Source organism: Erpetoichthys calabaricus, chromosome 16 (assembly GCF_900747795.2).
Source record: "Erpetoichthys calabaricus chromosome 16, fErpCal1.3, whole genome shotgun sequence".
NCBI classification, from domain to species: domain Eukaryota; kingdom Metazoa; phylum Chordata; class Cladistia; order Polypteriformes; family Polypteridae; genus Erpetoichthys; species Erpetoichthys calabaricus.
Genome location: NC_041409.2, coordinates 40,226,448 through 40,244,014, shown reverse-complemented (window position 1 = coordinate 40,244,014; position 17,567 = coordinate 40,226,448). Strand labels below are relative to the sequence as shown.

Below are 17,567 nucleotides of genomic sequence, written 5' to 3'. Positions count from 1 at the left end.
GTGATGTCAGGTACCTAAAAACAGAAATTGTAAAAACAATGGGTAATAAAGACTGAATAAGAGCAGGACAAACATGGTAAGCTCTGAATTCCCCAAATTATAGCTTGCTATTAAAAAGTATGACATTTCACTTTTTTTGAAGGTTTTCCGAGTTAGAGATTACTTCACTATTCATATAAGAACCATACCTTTTAACTTTAAAATCTGGATCTGCCCAGTAAAGGCAGATTTAAGTGAGGTAAGGGGCCTGTTAGTTGCATTTAGTCTTTTCACAATATACTAATTCATCTGCAGTCCCTGTGCTGCCTCTTCTAGAACTGTGTTCTGTCCTTTTTACTTTAACATGGTGTTTTGTCTTGGTAGAGTAATATATATTGCTCTACTTTCCCCTATTGTATTATTAATATGCAGCCTTGGAATGCCTAATCTCACAGACCACTGTTTATAAGGTATTATTGTATATAACTTATCCCCACCTTCCCTTCTATATCTATAACCTCAGGCAATTAGATGTAGTAAAAAGACAAGCAGAAGTTAAGTTTCACATAAGATAATGTATTACTGATAATATTCATAAGTAATAACAAAATGCAAAGTATATTTGAATATTGGCAACCATACAACCTGATTAAATGGTGATATGTAGTTCACAGACTTGTATTTACTTAAATGTCTCTAGTTAAGGCATCATTGGTGCTCAGCTTTCAGCCACATGTCTGTTCAAAATGATCACAGTGAAGGAACCTAACACTAAATTACATTGCTATGCCTAAATTACAAATCCATCCATCCATTTTCCAACCCGCTGAATCCGAACACAGGGTGACGGGGGTCTGCTGGAGCCAATCCCAGCCAACACAGGGCACAAGGCAGGAACCAATCCTGGGCAGGGTGCCAACCCACCGCAGTAAATTACAAATAAAGACATACAAAATATTCATCAAGTTATATGTAAAATCTCACATCACAACACATGGTTATTGGTATCATATTTATCCCAGCATGGCTGATAAAGATTTTTGATTTGCAACATTCCTCTAACATTCCTCTAACATCCATCCATCCATGTTATGGTGCTTATCCGGGCCATTGGAACAGCAGTCTGAGTATTTTTACCCTGCCACCTTCTCCAACTCTTTTGGTTTGGGGGGGGTGGGCATACCAAAGCATTTGTAGGCCAGCTGGGGGATACAATCTCTATGATGTTCCCTGGATCTGCCTCAAGAGCTCCTCCTGGTTGGGCATGCCCAAAACACCTCTCCAGGGCTGCATTCAGTAAACATCCTAATTAGATGCCCAAGCCTCCTCAGCTGGCTCCTTTCAATATGGCAATGGCTTTTTTTGAGCTCCCCTTGAATGTCTGTGCTCTTCACCCCTCTCCAAGGCTGAGCCCAGACACCCTGCATGCAAAGGAAGCTAATTTCTGCCACTTATATCTGTGATCTAGTTCTATTGGTTACTACTCAGAGATTGTGACCATGGTTCAGAAAGGAACGTAAATCGAATCTTTCTGTAATTCCAATTGAAAAGAGATGCTAACTTTTTGACATTTTTTAGTTTTTGAGAAAGCGCTATTTTAATGGTAGAATGATTTCTCTGAGGATATGGATCTGTGCCGGCAATCAGAAGGTTGCCGGTTTGAGCACCATAAATGCCAGAAGTGACTGTACTCCATTGGGCCCTTGAGCAAAGGCCCTTAATCTGCAATTACTTTGTCCTGGGTCCTAATCCAGGTGGTTCAATCATGTGGTGGGTTTGGCAACTCACAGTAAAATCAGAGCAAGCTCTCAACTTATTTTACAGTAATGTGGTAGACCACTAGTTATATTATTCTCATAATTTAGATGGACATGTTTATGACAGGGCGGCACGGTGGCGCAGTGGTAGCGCTGCTGTCTCGCAGTTAGGAGACCCGGGTTCGCTTCCCGGGTCCTCCCTGCGTGGAGTTTGCATGTTCTCCCCGTGTCTGCGTGGGTTTCCTCCGGGCGCTCCGGTTTCCTCCCACAGTCCAAACACATGCAGGTTAGGTGGATTGGCGATTTGAAATTGGCCCTAGTGTGTGTGGGTGTGTTTGTGTGTGTCCTGCGGTGGGTTGGCACCCTGCCTGGGATTGGCAGGGTGCTAACCCTTCCTTGTGCCCTGTGTTGGCTGGGATTGGCTCCAGCAGACCCCCGTGACCCTGTGTTTGGATTCAGCGGGTTGGAAAATGGATGGATGGATGTTTATGACAGTGTAGTGGTTGATGTGACTATACACATTGCATCACCTTATCTATATATACATATAAAAGACCAAGACACCCGACCATTGGGTACGGACGCACGCACGACAGAGCCCCGCCCACCAACTCTAACCCTCCTCCTGCGTCCACCCTCACTCTCGAGGCATGCGCACTGCCTGCTCATGTGCCCGCCCCCAACTCCTCACCAAACACATCCTGAGTCACTTTGCTTTGTGCTACAGTCCACATGCACCTCTGAGCCTCATTGACTGTTCATTTTCCTAACATGGCCACCACTTCACATGTATTTCAAGGTTATACAAATTCCTACATCAGGTAACTGTTTCTTTCTATCAGTTGGATATTTATAGAAAAATGTCATCGACGAAACTGTTGCTCTCGAACTTCGCAACATGGCTGTAACCTTTGTTTGCCAACATTGCGATAACTTCGGCGACGTGCTGTCCGTTGTTCCTAGTCACGGAAACATAGTCATACAGTCTGCTCAACAATACGCTGACTACATGAATACTTCCAGAGTTTATGGTGGCGAGGCAGAAATTGTGGCGATGTCCCAAATACTTCCAGCTACTATCACCATTCACTTCTGAGAACGTCCTTCATTCCTCGAAGAATTTCTTAGCAGTCTTACTCCAACTGGCATGCCTCCGCATAAACTCAAAATTAAAATTGGTTCAGTTGTCATGCTTCTCAGAAACCTCATGCCAGCAAGAAGTCTCTCTAATGGCACTAGACTGACTGTTACCAGCATTCACTGCAATGTACTGGAGTGTAAAACTATCGCAGCTGCTACCTCACAAACTGTCCTTATTCCCCAGATTTTCCTGACCCAATCAGATTCAAATTTGCCTTTTATTTTTACACGCAGACAATTTCCTGTTAGATTAGCCTTTGCAATGACAATTAATAAGACACAGGGCCAAACTTTGAAAAAGATATGCCTGTATCTGCCAAAACCAGTTTTCAGTCATGGACAATTGTATGTTGCTCTCTCCAGAGTTCCATCTTTTCATTCACTCACAGTTGTATCCTCAAACCCACCCCATTTGGACAACTGTGTCTTTCAGGAAGTGTTCACCCATCAATAAATAATTATGCGGCATATACTACGCCGCGGGTCGGCTAGTACTATATATTTCAGGGTCATACGTTCTACACACTATAGAGAGAGAGTGTTATTTTCTTCAACCACAACCAAATATTATACAAGTTGTACCTTCAAATTTTTGTCATTTTAGTAAATTGTCAAGACATTACAGTATTCCTGTAATTCAAAGATTATCCTTGTAAAATTGTGAAGTCTGATCACAGTCCTTATATAACTTGTAATGGTCTATGTGCTACTCAGATGGATAGATTTTTTTTTTCTAAAACAGTAAGGATATTTTAAAGAAAGAAATAAAACTAATTGTTCTTAATCAAGTGGGAATGGCAATGATGCAGGATTTCTTTTAATTGCTTCTTTTCTCATGCTCCACCACAGTATGGCCTTTGATACACTCCACATATTGAACATATACTGCATGTGCTACTTAACACGATTTCTGTCATATTTATACACGTATAACTTATACTTCTTTTCATAGTTTTAACAGTGAAAGCAGAACCCTGAACAATAATGCATCTTACTTCCTTATAACCAGCATTTTTACTTTTATAGTATGCCCCATAGTTTTTTTGATCTACAGTAAGTTTGCCAAACAGGGCCCAGTTTATAACCTTCAGCCAGTGGAACTTGCTTTTTGTCAGAACAATGCTTGTTATCCTTATTTTTCACACCTTATTCATGAATATGATTGTGTCTTTGATTGCCTGATGATCTCTCCTTTTGCTTTATTGTTTATACCAGTTTCTTTTCAAAGGCACTTATGACTGACAGTTACATAACATTGACCTGGCTACCATTTTGTAAATAAATACAGAAGATACTTCATTTTAGAGTAAAAACCCAGACCCTCTTTAAAATACATTTAAATACAGACCCTCTTTAATACATTTGACCCTAGGGGAAACACTATCTACCAAAACAGTGTTCACATTCAAGTGAATAATAAATTAAACAATTTTGATTTGGGAAACAATATTGACTAAAATTTTGAACCATGTATGCAATTTTCTTCCATATTTTAACTTATAACAAAAATTAAACAAGATAATGAGGCACCTTGTGACAGTTCAATCAAACTTACTTGTTTATTTTTACATATGATAATGAGCACACATTCTAGGTAAAAAATCAGGTTGATGGTCACTGTTATTAAGACAGCATTAAAGCATCATTGATCCTTTCATTAGCCCGAACTTCAATTCAGTTGTTGTCCTTAGTCCTGCATGCTATGTTTTCCAAGACAAACGTTACTGTGCCTAAAACATACAGCTAAACAAAGATGCATTGTTTTGACCTAGGTTCCCAAGGATGGCTTCTTCTTCTCTATTACTCAGCATTAATTGGTCTAGTTTAAATCAGACATGCTTAAACATGTTTTATAAACAAGAAACAGAATGAGTATTGATTTTAATTTATGTTTATTAATCAATATTTAAAAATGGAGAATGTGTTGATATCATTGGCTAATTTAAGAATCAGCTGTGTTAGGGTTGCCACCCTTTCTGTATACGAATTTTTCCAAAGTTGACATGTCCATGTGGCACAACTGCCTCATTTATGGGGTTAAAAAATGATATCTAAGTACTGAAGCAATGGAAAACCTTTAAGTTTAGAACTGTAGATTCTAGGCAAACAGGTGAACACCTGGTTAACAGAAAGTGAGAAGTAAACAATCAGTGTAAAGGCTAGATAGTGGCAACAAATGTTAAAAGCAGAAAATTGAGCAGATAACTAGAAGTACATGGTAGAAACCATGACAAATGAATACAGAAGCCAAAAATGCACACTTGAAGCACCTTTAAATGAGATGTGACATTTGTAATCGGACTTATTTGTTACAAACACCACTTGACATAGAGGGTAAAAGTAAGGTAACTAAGGTATCAAAGTGAAGAAATTAAACTTCAGAGATTTTGAGTAAAAATTGCTCACTTAGTTTTAAGGCTGAAAGCTTTATGTTTAACTGCGCAGCAGATAGAAAAAAGGGGTGATAGCATTCAAAAAAGTCCATAGATATGACAAGAATCTTCACTGGCCTTTCCAGAGATAGGCTTCACCCCAGGCAGTCTGATGCTAAATTCCATAGGCAGGCTACGGCCTATTAATGCAGAGGTGCATTTTCAATTAACCAAGGAAAAATAGGAAAAAAGCAAAAAGGCAAAAAATAATAAGGCAAAAGAATAGCCTAACATGGCAACCCACAGCAATAAGTTCTAATCAATTATCCAGAAAGTGTAATCCAAAGACATAAGTTGAAAATCCTGAAAATAGAAAAAATATAATACCTGAAGAAATGTACTCTTTGAAAGACTATCGGTAAACCACAGGGGAACATACTTCCATACTGAAATATACAGGAAGAGGGCAGTCCCTCAGCAGTGACATCATAGTGGTGCCACCCACAGAAAACAATGAACATAAGAAAATACACAGCACATAAATATTAAACAATACTAACAATTAAATAATCACAATAACACATGAAAAATAAAACTTCAGAATGACCAAAAATGACAAAATCAATAAAATAAACATAATCCAGGGAACATACCATGGATGTAACATAACAAACAGAAAGCTGTATAACCACCATAATAAAGTGGCACCTGGACAAATAAAATGTAAATGAATCTGTACATAAAATAGCAAACTATGACACCCATACTTTGAAGATTAACTTTAGGTGACGGAAACAGGAAAACCAGACTTACAGGGCAAAAAAATCTGTCAATTAGGGATGGAAGCCTGGCAACTACACACAGAGGCAAACAGTATACAGTCCAAATAAAACTGAACACTGGATTGAGAAACAAAAAAATGTAAAACTGGACAAAAACTAGTTACTGACAAAGAAGCCCTGAACCAGCTCTGCAAGTTAGAAAAACTAATAATTGAACACAGAAGCATAAAACTGTATAGATAAGGTAAATATTCACCTGGATACAAACAATGAATACCAAAAATATAAACAATTGTCACTTCAAAAATACATTAAAAATATTGAAAATAGGAAATCGTTGTTTTCAGGTTATTGATGCACCTGGACACAGAAATTGAAAACAGAAATATATGATAGAAGATTTGAGAAGTGGGCTGAAAACTAAATAATAAGAGAAAGAAATATTTGAATTCAGATATGATAATGAAAACATTAACAGAGTAAACAGTGACAACTGGAAACTAATCCCCAAAGTTGAAACTGGCACCAAGATCCATCCATAAAACAGATTTTCAGGATTAACATAATTGAAAAATGGTACTGAATAACACATTCAGAGCAAAAAATTGGCACAGAGGCTAAAATGTGGGCTAGGTGGAAAGTGAACGGGTGGCAACCCTAATATATATGTTACTATGTGGGGTGGGTGTCTGTATGCGTGTGTGTATTTGCCCCTCTCCTTTCAACTTTTTACCCTTGAAGGACTTCAAGCAGCAAAAAAAAAGATGGGCCGTGCTGTTCATCAACTTTTAAATATGAGCTCAGTGCCATCTCATCTGCCCATTTCCTTTCCCCTTTTTATTTTTCTCGGTGTGACCTATTTGTTCTTTCTTTCTTTCTTTCTTTCTTTCTTTCTTTCTTTCTTTCTTTCTTTCTTTCTTTCTTTCTTTCTTTCTTTCTTTCTTTCTTTCTTTCTTTCTTTTTTCTTTCTTTCTTTCTTTCTTTTCACAGCAAAACAATTCAGGTGAAAGTTGTTGATGATGAGGAGTATGAAAAGAACAAGAACTTCTTCATCGAGCTGGCTGAACCCCGAATGGTGGACATGAGTTTGCAAAAAGGTGCAGTAGCCAGCCTCTGCTGAGTATGAAAAAAAATAATTACAGGCTAACGCTGTTCTCTCTTCTGCTGTCCTGCTGTTCTACTATTTATTTATTTGTTGCTGCTGATGTCTGGGTAATGTTGTCCTACTGCTGCAGTACACTCTGCTGTCTTCTGCCATCACAGGGTGAATGTTCACCTCTAGCAGCCCAACTAAATTCATTCAAGCTTTTCTGATTAGTTTATCCTAGTTATGGTGGATTGTGGTTAAATGGCAGATCTGACAAAAGATGAGAGAATGTTAGAATATGATATATGAAGCAATTCATTATTGATACAGAAACAAGTTAGGAGAGAATAGAAAACCATATTTTACAAGTAAAGGGTTATGGTTGCTTCAGCTTATCCTTATGTTAAGCAAAGATTTATCTCAATGGCACATCAGTCCATTACATGGCTTACTCTGTCACACAGTCTCATTCGGTTACATACAACAGTCACTTTCTTCTTCTAGTTACTTGCCTTGGCATGGCACCTCAAACCAACTGCAGGTCTCTGGGGCTTCCTTATATTTTTAGCTTTATTCAGTTCAGGTGACAATGAATGGCTGTAGACCAATGTGTTCAAAAAGCAAAACGTGCCCGGTTGTCATTGCATGCATTACAGGAGACCGATAGGAGGCATAGCCTGGAATACCATACCCCCCCCCCCCCAATATTCTGTTTCCAGGTCAAGTTGAGATACATCTGAGGGATAGTTTCCTGCATATTTCTATTAAACATTTCCTTCATGGAAGTAATGGTGGACATTGCTGTTGAACTTCTCTTTAAATTGTTAGATGGAATGCTAATCTTATTAACCTGCCTGTTTCTCTCTCGAGATTCTGCTTAACAAGCCAGGATAGTGTCATCCTTTTTCTCCTCAGCCCATATTCAGTAAAGCATGTGTGCTTGACTTACTTTAAACATCTCTCTGGGGTCAGTGCCAGCTTAGCCCCAGAATGACTTACTGTTTCAGGGGTAGCTTAGAAGTCAAGCAAAGTGACACCTTTTATTGGCTAACTAAAAAGATTACAATATGCAAGCTTTCGATCCTTGTAATCATTTTAGTTAGCCAATAAAAGGTGTCATTTTGCTTGACTTCTCACTACATTCATAATGGCTAACACGGTACAACACCCTAGTAATATAGGGGTAGCTTAATAATTCTGTTAAAGTGCCCTCCAGTAGCCCTTTGTGTCACTGTACACTTAAGCCTTTTCTGACCATTGTTTTTTTTCTATACAATTTGTTCACTTGTATCTGAAAAGCAGGTTTACCTGTTCCTGTCCCATCTGCCATTACATCTCCTGGGCCATGTGGCACTGTTACAGAGCATACTGTGATGGGCCTTTCTTAAGTACTGGCTTGACACAAGAAATTTGTCCCATTACAGGTTCCCTCTGTTTCTTATGACTTAATTGTGACCTGTCCATGACTTGTATGGAGCAATTCTCTCTGCAGATCACTTGGCCACCTGCACATATACAATTTATATATACAATGAATTCAGAAAGTCCTCTTCACTTTATGCTCACTTTAATGCATTGTAGATTTACCTTTTAATGGGTATATATGACATTTTTGTCCATCAATTTACACTTAATAACCCATAATGACAAAGTGCAAATGTTTTCGGAAAGGTCTGCAAATGTATTAAAAATCAAAAACTGAAAGCTGTCATTCACAGAAGTATTCAGACCCCTAATTCAGTACTTTGCAGACGTCTTTTTGACAGTTTTTTTGGGTAATTCTCTACAAATTTTGCACACCGGGATTTGGGCTGTTTAGACCATTCTTTCTGGCAGATCTTCTCAGGCTCCATTAGATTGGAAGCAAAATGTCTGTAAACTCCCACCTTCAGGATTATCCACACATGTTCTATGGTGTTTAAGTCTGGACTTTGGTTGAACCCTTGTGCTGAATACACTCTGCCATTGTCTTTGCTGCATGCTTCAGCTTATCAGATTGTCACTCTACTCAGATGTTGCAGGTTTTCTTCATGGGCCTCTCTGTATTTAGCTGTATTCATCTTTCCCTCAATTTTCACCAATATCCCTATCCCCATTGTTTGATGCTGCTGTATCCCTGTCCCCATAGTTTGATGCTGCTATCACCATGCTTTATTGTTGTGATGGTGTTAGACAGGTAATGAACAGCATCTGGTCTTCTCCAGAAATAGTGCTTGAAGTTCTGCCCAGAGAGTTCAGTTTTTGTTCTGTCAGAGAATCTTCTTTCTCATGCCCTTCAGTCTAGACAGTCTAACATTAATGCCTCATTGATGGAGTGCTACTGAGATGTTTGTCCTTCTGTTAGGCTATCCTATCTCAGCAGGGAATTTCTGAAGCTGTGTTAGTGTGATTATTAGGTTCTTGGTCATCACCCTAACCAATCAGTTTTCCCAGAGGGCCAGCTCCATTAAAACTCCTGGTGGTTTCAGACTTCTTCCATTTCACAATTATTGAGGCCACGGTTCTCCTAGGATCACCCCATGCTTTAGAAATGGTTTTATCCCCTTGCCTTGGTCTGTGCCCCACGTTAGTTTGATTGTGGAGGTCTACATAGAGTTCATTGGACTTCATGGCTTGTTTTTTGCCCTGCTATGCAGCGTGAATTGTGGGCCCTTCTACATACAGGTACACGTGTGCCTTTCTAAATGATATCCAATTAATTCAGTTTTCCTCAGGTAGACTCCACAATCAAATTCTAGAAAAATCTAAAGGGGAATTAAAGCAAAAAGAACGCACCTGAGCCCAATGTGGAGTTCTGTAACAGTGGGTCTGAATACTTATACAATGGAGAGATTTCAGTGTTTGATTTTTTTTTCAAACCTTTGTGTAAACATGTTTTCACTCTATTGCTATGGGTTAGTAAGTGAAGAATGGTGGGTGAAAATGGCAAATTTATCCATTTAAAATTAAATCTATAACACAATAATGTGTGCAGAAAGTGAAAAGTTCTGAATACTTTCTTAATCATCTGTATGTGAGATGTCTGCTGCCCTGAAGTGTTGGAATAACAATGGTGTTGTAGATGTCTGAGAACATGTGGACAGTTTGGCATGTTCATTCCATTAATCTTTTTAATCTGCCTAATCCAGCTTTAGGGGTCACAGGGAGCTGGGTCCTATTCAGGCAGCATCGGTTGCAGAAATGCCAGGTCATTACAGGGAACTTGCACACATGGCTCTGAAGCTAGGGATCTGCACTGGCAATCGGAAGGTTGCCAGTTTGAATCCCGTAAATGCCAAAAGGGACTCTGCTCTGTTGGGCCCTTAAGCATGACCCTTAACCTGCAATTGCTGAGCGCTTTGAGTAGTGAGAAAAGCACTATATAAATGTAAAGAATTATTATTATGATTATTATTATTATTATGCATTTGCACTCCTTGAAAAAAAGCCAAATTAGAGTCACCCAACTCTCTGTCTCTCTCTCTTTCAACAAACAAATATGTTTCAGGTGTAGGGGAGAAAGAATAAACTGAGATGAAGAAAACATGAACAATCCATAAAATATATATAGTCCTCTCTGAACTTTGAGTTACCAGTGCTAAATACCAGGCCACCCTGCCACCTCTTTATGTAAAATTTATATAATAAATACATGAACAGAAAGAAAAAATATAATGAATATGAATACATAAATAAGTAACTTGTGTGTACTAAGGAAGAAGTGGACTAATGAAAAAGCCAGAAGTCCTCAAGGGGTTATTCAGCCATAGAATGAGACACAGGCAAATATGATTTCTCCTTGCACAGCATGGCTAATGGCTCTTTGTGCTATTTTGTGCTATGTAAGCATACATTGTGTGAAGAAAACTGTTTTTTTATTTTTATTTTAAATATTTCTGAAAATAAATTACTAATCATTTTTTATGTTCAGTTTAATTTTCTTTCATATTTACTTGAATCAAAATGCTCTACAGGCTTATATCCCATGCTGTCCTGCCTTTTTTGCAAAAGCTATTTCAGTTATGATCATGATGCATAGTCAAAGGGATCCCTGCTGGAAATCTAGGATCCATTATAAGCATTAGCTTTTTAAGTAAACAGCACCACATCATTATGATAATCAAAACAGACAAAATGAGCTATTTGTAAATTTCATATTTTTCTGTTCAGCAGATGTCTCAGCCATCCAAGGTGATTATTGTTTTTTAATAAGTCACATTTTATGCTTCTTTGCCGCTAACTGCATAGCACTTCTGTGCTTTTAGCAAATTGATTTTTGTAGCTGGTATTCAAAGTATTCCATTGAGATGTAAAGAGAGAGAGAGACATAAAGATTAAGTATTGCTGATAAAGTGAATGTTCCGTTTATGCCACTTTTGCAACATTTTTCTGTCTGTCGGTGACATGAGGCTGGATTCTGGATGACACAAATCAAGATAGGTCAGGTGACCTCATGTAATGTAGCTGCTAGCGAGAGAGCAAGATGCAGCTGAGCTGGCAATGAGTCTGGAACACACTTGGTCTTTTCTCCCATTTGCTTCTAGTTTTGTGTTTTTGAACAATTTCTTCATCCTCAGCTAATTTTAGAAAAGTAGAAGTTTGTCTTTAGGGGTGATCAAGCCCTATACGAAAACCTCAGTAGCAGAAGTGTTAGTGATATCAAAAAAAAAAGTAAGACCAGTCTATTAGCTCACCCTCATTTTGATGCCATTGAATGACTGTCTCCTGAGTAATGAAGAATCCTTTAACTACAGCTGAGAATTAGATAAATCCAGATCACCTGTCCTTGAGTTAGGTAAATCAGCCATTTTACACCAGGCTGAGTCTAAACTAAAGATTATAAAGGGATAGCAGGAATCTTTGTAATATACAGTATGATGTGTTTTAATGTAGCAGTGTTTTAATATTTATTATTGTGCCATTATTTAGGTAGGAGATCAGAATGGTTTGAATGTTGATGCTTTCATTAGAGACAATAATAAAGTACAATCAGCCTGAGGGTGGTTATATGATGTCATTAATTGTAATTGTACTACTAAAACTAATACCACTACTACCAAAGTAGTACTAAAAATTAAACTCGACATAATGGCGATGTTTTGATTAACAATAGTGGCTCAGTGCTGCAGAGGTCTGGTTTTGACTCGTATGAATAAAGCCTCCATGCTGTCCTCATCTTTGCAGCAACTTAGCTATTAGCTAAACAAACAAGGCTGATGGTCTAAGTGGTCTCCTCTTGTTTGTCAAATTTCTTATGTTCTAATGATCCTGTGTATTTTCTCCAACCCTACTGGCTTTTTCTCACATTTGATAGATGTACTTGAACAATAAATGGTTGGCTGCAAATAGTCAATGGATGTGTTTTAATTGTGCATATCATACTGCTCTGTGATTGAGTGGTATCCTATTCACAGTGGGTTCCTGTCTTGCATTTAATGTTAAAGGAATGGCGCTTGTCAGTATTTTACTAAATAACCAGTTTTAGGAATGGATTGATAGATTATACTACTTTGTTGTATACCTTTGCTTCCACCCTTAATACGAAATTTACTAGTAGCATTACCATGGTTTGACAATAATTACAATAATAATCACATAACTCTGCACTGGAATCATTGTTTCAGAAAAAGGATGAATGGACAGAAGATGATAATAATACCTACTGGACAGCATGGTAGTTCAGTAATTCATTCTGTTTCCTTGCAGCTTCAGGCACTAATTATTGATGTACAGATTGGCCACAGCATGTTTCACATTTTGTTTCCTTCCACGTCTCAAAGATATGCCATGTTTGTTTAATTTACCTAAAATGACTAAGTATGGGTATGTGCATGAGTGTTCCCCAAAATGGACTGTTATCCTGACCAAGTGCAATCCTACTTTGGATCTAGAGCTGTCTGGATAGGCAGTTTCCATCTACCCTCAAATGACACCTCAATTTTAAATCTATTGGGAGTAAAAACCTGCAGACCTGTGGGTTACCAGGAAGGGACATGAAAACAATTGAACTATCCAGTGTTACATCTGATATTTCAAAAAATATTACAGAAATACTGATGCTAATAATAAAACATCATTTTCTAATATTCTAAAAATAGAATAATGATAATATTGCTCAAACTACTTTAATAATAAAATGAATGCTAATGCTACTCTTGCTTATATGGTGATAGTAATAATTTGGGTAATATGAGTTCCAATTGTCAAGCATCCTATCATCTAACACAACCTTGAACCATGTTATCCTTGGGCTTCTTTACCTCCATAATGTGTGCAATTCTCCAAACAAATCTGCCTATCTCTCCATATGTCCAAACTACATTAGTGTGTTTGTCCCCACAACAACACCAAGTCTTTCTGTTAACTCAGTGTTTATCTTATTCTGACTCCATGACACTGCCCACATATATCTTATAATTTTCATCTGTATTCTTTCCATTTTGCCCTCTTGCTCTGCCTTCAACATCCACATCTTGTTATAATACACTTTATTTTAGTGTATTTAATTTCATTTTTCCGCGAGATGAGGCTTTGTACCAAGAGATTTAACCACGCCGGAAATTAAAGACAAAGAGTAGACGACAAGGAAGAATGTCATAAAGAATTCAAAAACGTTGGCGCAATGCACATGCAGAGCAGATTAGAGATAATGAAAGTACTAAAATTTGAAAGTCTCATAAAAATGATAGTAAAGATCGCATAAGCGCAAACAAATGGAAATTGTTACTTGGTGAAATAGAGGAACAGCGAAAAGATATCGAATATATTGTTTGGATTTAAACTTTAAGTCGGAGACTTGTAGATCGTCTAATTTGTGTTGCCATCAGGGAAAAGTAGTTTCCCAATGAAGAGCCGTATCCACGAGAATTAAAAGATTTGTTGTTTGGTTGTTTGGTATCTAATAAAAATAGATAAAAAAATGCCAATCTATTAGCATCAGTTAGTTTGCTTCTCAAGTAGGCCAAGTACTAGGTTTGTTTTTTTTTTCTGGTTCTCTTTTTCAACTTTGACTTTGATTTTGCTACTGTGCTTTATTTGCTTGGTATATTTTCATTTCCTGGTTTGACAATTTCCCTGGCTCTGTCTACGATTCTGGTTAGTGTTATTATCTCTTTGTCTTTTCAGTCATTTGCTATAATCCTAGAGACTCTTTCTCACATCACATCACATCACACTCTTCATATACCATACTACTACTCACACAGCTTTTGTAAACCTTTCCCTTCAATGTCAAAATGGTTCCTCTAGAAATCAGATAGGCAGACAGCTCCTCTCACCTTCACCAACTGCTATACCTGCAGTCAGCATATCACCTGAGTAGTTTAACATAGGAACATTAAATAAAAACGGAATACAAACATGCACTATTCAGAAGAAGGAATAATATTAAAATGTATGATTAATGTCAGTTTAAGAGGTTGTTTGTGTAATATAAGCTGTGTTCCTTTTGCCATGTTGTAAGACTTAATACTGCATAGCCACATAAATGATTGCAGTTTTGTTCATATTAAGAAATTGATGACAACTATATATTTTACTTAGAGTCTGTTTAGTATTTCAGCAAGGAAGGAACTGAGAAGAGAGCTATAATAATTTATGAGAATTATACTTTTATATTTGAAGATGATGGCAATAGGCTGGCACTCTGTCCAGGGTTTTGTCCTGCTTGGTTGTCAGTGGTGCTGTGATAGACTTTAAGCTCGCAATGTAGTTCTGAAAATGTTGTCATGCTACATTATATTTGATAATAAAGACCATTGAACAAAAAACTGTTTAATCTACTGGATTAAATAAAAATACAAGAAGTAATTATTTTTTGCATAAAGGTGCACTGAATAATCTGTTTTGCAAACATATTGCTAAGGATACATGATGTTTTTCCTTTTCATAGTGAAAGTAGGTGATTACACCTTGTCAAATCCTGGGGACCAGCCTCCTAAAAACAATATGTATTAAAAGGAAGTGTTCTTGAATAGGAAACATCAAATTATTTTTTGTTTATATACAAATGTGTTACTAGAATGTTGTGTGCTACTTGATTTTGTCACCTGATCTGATTCTAATACATTGGCCACAAGCTTTCTGTTAGTTTAGTTTAATGGGGTTTCTGCCAGTCAGGAATGTGTGCCCACCCAATAGTGCTTGCTATATATTTAAGTAGGGAACAAGGAAGTGTCATCAAATTTAGTTCTTTTCATGTACTTACACCTTCACTTGTATCCATTTTCATAACACGTCTATCTGTTAAATAAAGAGAATGCAAAAAATATTTGTTTTGCTACATTTTGATTTAAAAAAAGTGAACTTTTCAGCGGTATCAAACTCTCCAAAAAGAAATTTTAATAAGTAAGAATGAAAACAAAGAACCAATGTATTGAATGACTTGGATTGACATGGATTGACCATAAAAGGGTTGGATTAATGAAACATTCATCCAGAAATTGCACACTTGTTGCTTGCCGTTGTCCAATGTGCACTAAACTTTATTGTAATGTAACAGTAAAGGGAGACCTCAGGGTTCTGCCAAACCACACCCAAATCCTCACTGTACTTCAGGCAGGTGGAACGTGAGCAGAGTTTGAGCAGGGTGTGCTGTGGCGGGTCTTCACTTACTGCTTCCAGGGGCTGAAGCCACAGGCTAGAGCACAGGGCATGAGGATGGGTCTGTTTTTGTTTTGTCAGCAAAACCAACTTGCTTGCAATGTACTTTTTCTTCTTCTTCTTATTGCTTCTTCTTTTTTCTCTTTGTCTGTCTGTTTTATTCTTCTTGTGTCGCTGCAGGAAGACCATTATGGTTAAAATAATAGATGCAGAAGAGTACGAAAAACGAGAAAATTTCTTCATTGTGCTTGGTGAACCAACATGGCTGAGACGAGGAATATCAGGTCTGAGGGGGCGCCATAACCAAACCAGTTTTGGCCTTTTCAAATTGATTTTATATATATATATATATATATATATAAATATATATATATATATGTGTATATATATATATATATATATATATTTTTTTTTTTTTTTTTGCCTCCAAACTTGTCCACGACCTGTATTTGTACCTCCTTTTTCTTATTTTTATTTTGAGTTTCCCTTGTTGTTGGTTCTGCAACTTTGTTTGGGATAAGTAAGGAGACAACATGTATAAAACTTGCTTATTTTCCTGCTGTGTCATACTGATCTTGATGATGGCTTACAGAAATTTGATTATAGTCATAAAAGTTGGAAAACAGAAATAAAAATTCATTCAAATATAGCTACTATTGATCTATGACTGTAGATGTATCCCTGTTTAAACACCAAGTACTTCACTTGTAAGTAGCAAACAGTCAAAACTTCACGCTGCATTTAGAAAACTACAGTCATGCAAAAACAGTACATTCTGTGTCAAGGCTTTTTTTTATTTCTGTACCCCATGCATTTGTCATTCCATGAGGCCAAAATCAGACTTATATGTTTACGGTGTCTGACAACCTTTTGTAACATATACATGGAAAAGTACATTTTCTAATGGGCCTTTCACCCTGAGTCCTGTTTTAAGCTATACAAAGTATATTGTGATCAAACTGTATGTTTAAATGTAGCAAAATAAACATTCCAAATGTGTATATGCAAATTGATGGCAGCAGACTACTACAGAAACTAAATAATCTACCCTCTATATGACATCTTCAGTGATTTTCTGATTTAACACTTCTTCCGCATAAAATGGCTTGAAGGAGGAATTGTTCATAGATAACCAGTGTTGACATTTACAGTAGGAAACACCTCAAGTCAGGGCTTCAGCGTTTTGGTGAAAAAATACAGTTTATAGCTTTTTCAGCCCATGTCAACATAAACAGAAAAAAATACATTACTACAGGCTAATTACAGTGCTGTATAAAAACAGCAAGTAGATTTGGGGCACTAGTATACATATACCTTATATATCAATCATTATTGCTGTGTATTTAATAGGCTTATTTGTCACAAATCAAATAACTTCACATTAATATTGAAAATATATTAAGTTTGCATGACAGCAGACAAATATAATTGTCAAACAATTGAGGCACCTACATAGTCAGAATGAAACGTAATGATTTCAAGAACAATTATCATATACTGTAGTATCTGTGCATATGCCCCCTTGGTCAAGCTGTCACTTACTGTTTTTATGTAATATCTTTCACAGCAAGTACAACCTCAATGCCCTGTTTAAAGCAAACAAAATAGATTAAGATTAGGATACTGATATGCATCCAAAAAGCAGTCACTATTACCACTATAGTCAATGTGTAGTCCCTATTTTAGGAAAACTAATGGGATCCCCCGCCATTACATCTTTCTATCTAAAGCACAGACAGTAGGATACAGTATAATTTTCATTTAACATTGTTGTTTGATATAATCATTTTATCAAGTCATCACTTTTCATTTTAGTCTTTATCTATGCCATTAACTGAAATCCATCTGAGAGGCACCTACTGGAATACAC

At 37.1% G+C, this 17,567-nt stretch overlaps 1 protein-coding gene across 1 annotated transcript in view; it reads left to right on the top strand.

The window, feature by feature from the left end:
* LOC127525837 (sodium/calcium exchanger 3-like) overlaps window positions 1-15,994 on the top strand; it is a 211,658-nt gene extending 195,664 nt beyond the window's left edge. The window contains exons 3-4 of the mRNA XM_051920070.1: window positions 7,021-7,127; window positions 15,878-15,994. Of these exons, the coding sequence (XP_051776030.1) occupies window positions 7,021-7,127; window positions 15,878-15,900 (130 nt within the window). The 3' untranslated portion in view covers window positions 15,901-15,994. The remainder of the gene's footprint in view (window positions 1-7,020; window positions 7,128-15,877) is intronic.
* Window positions 15,995-17,567: the final 1,573 nt, after the last annotated feature.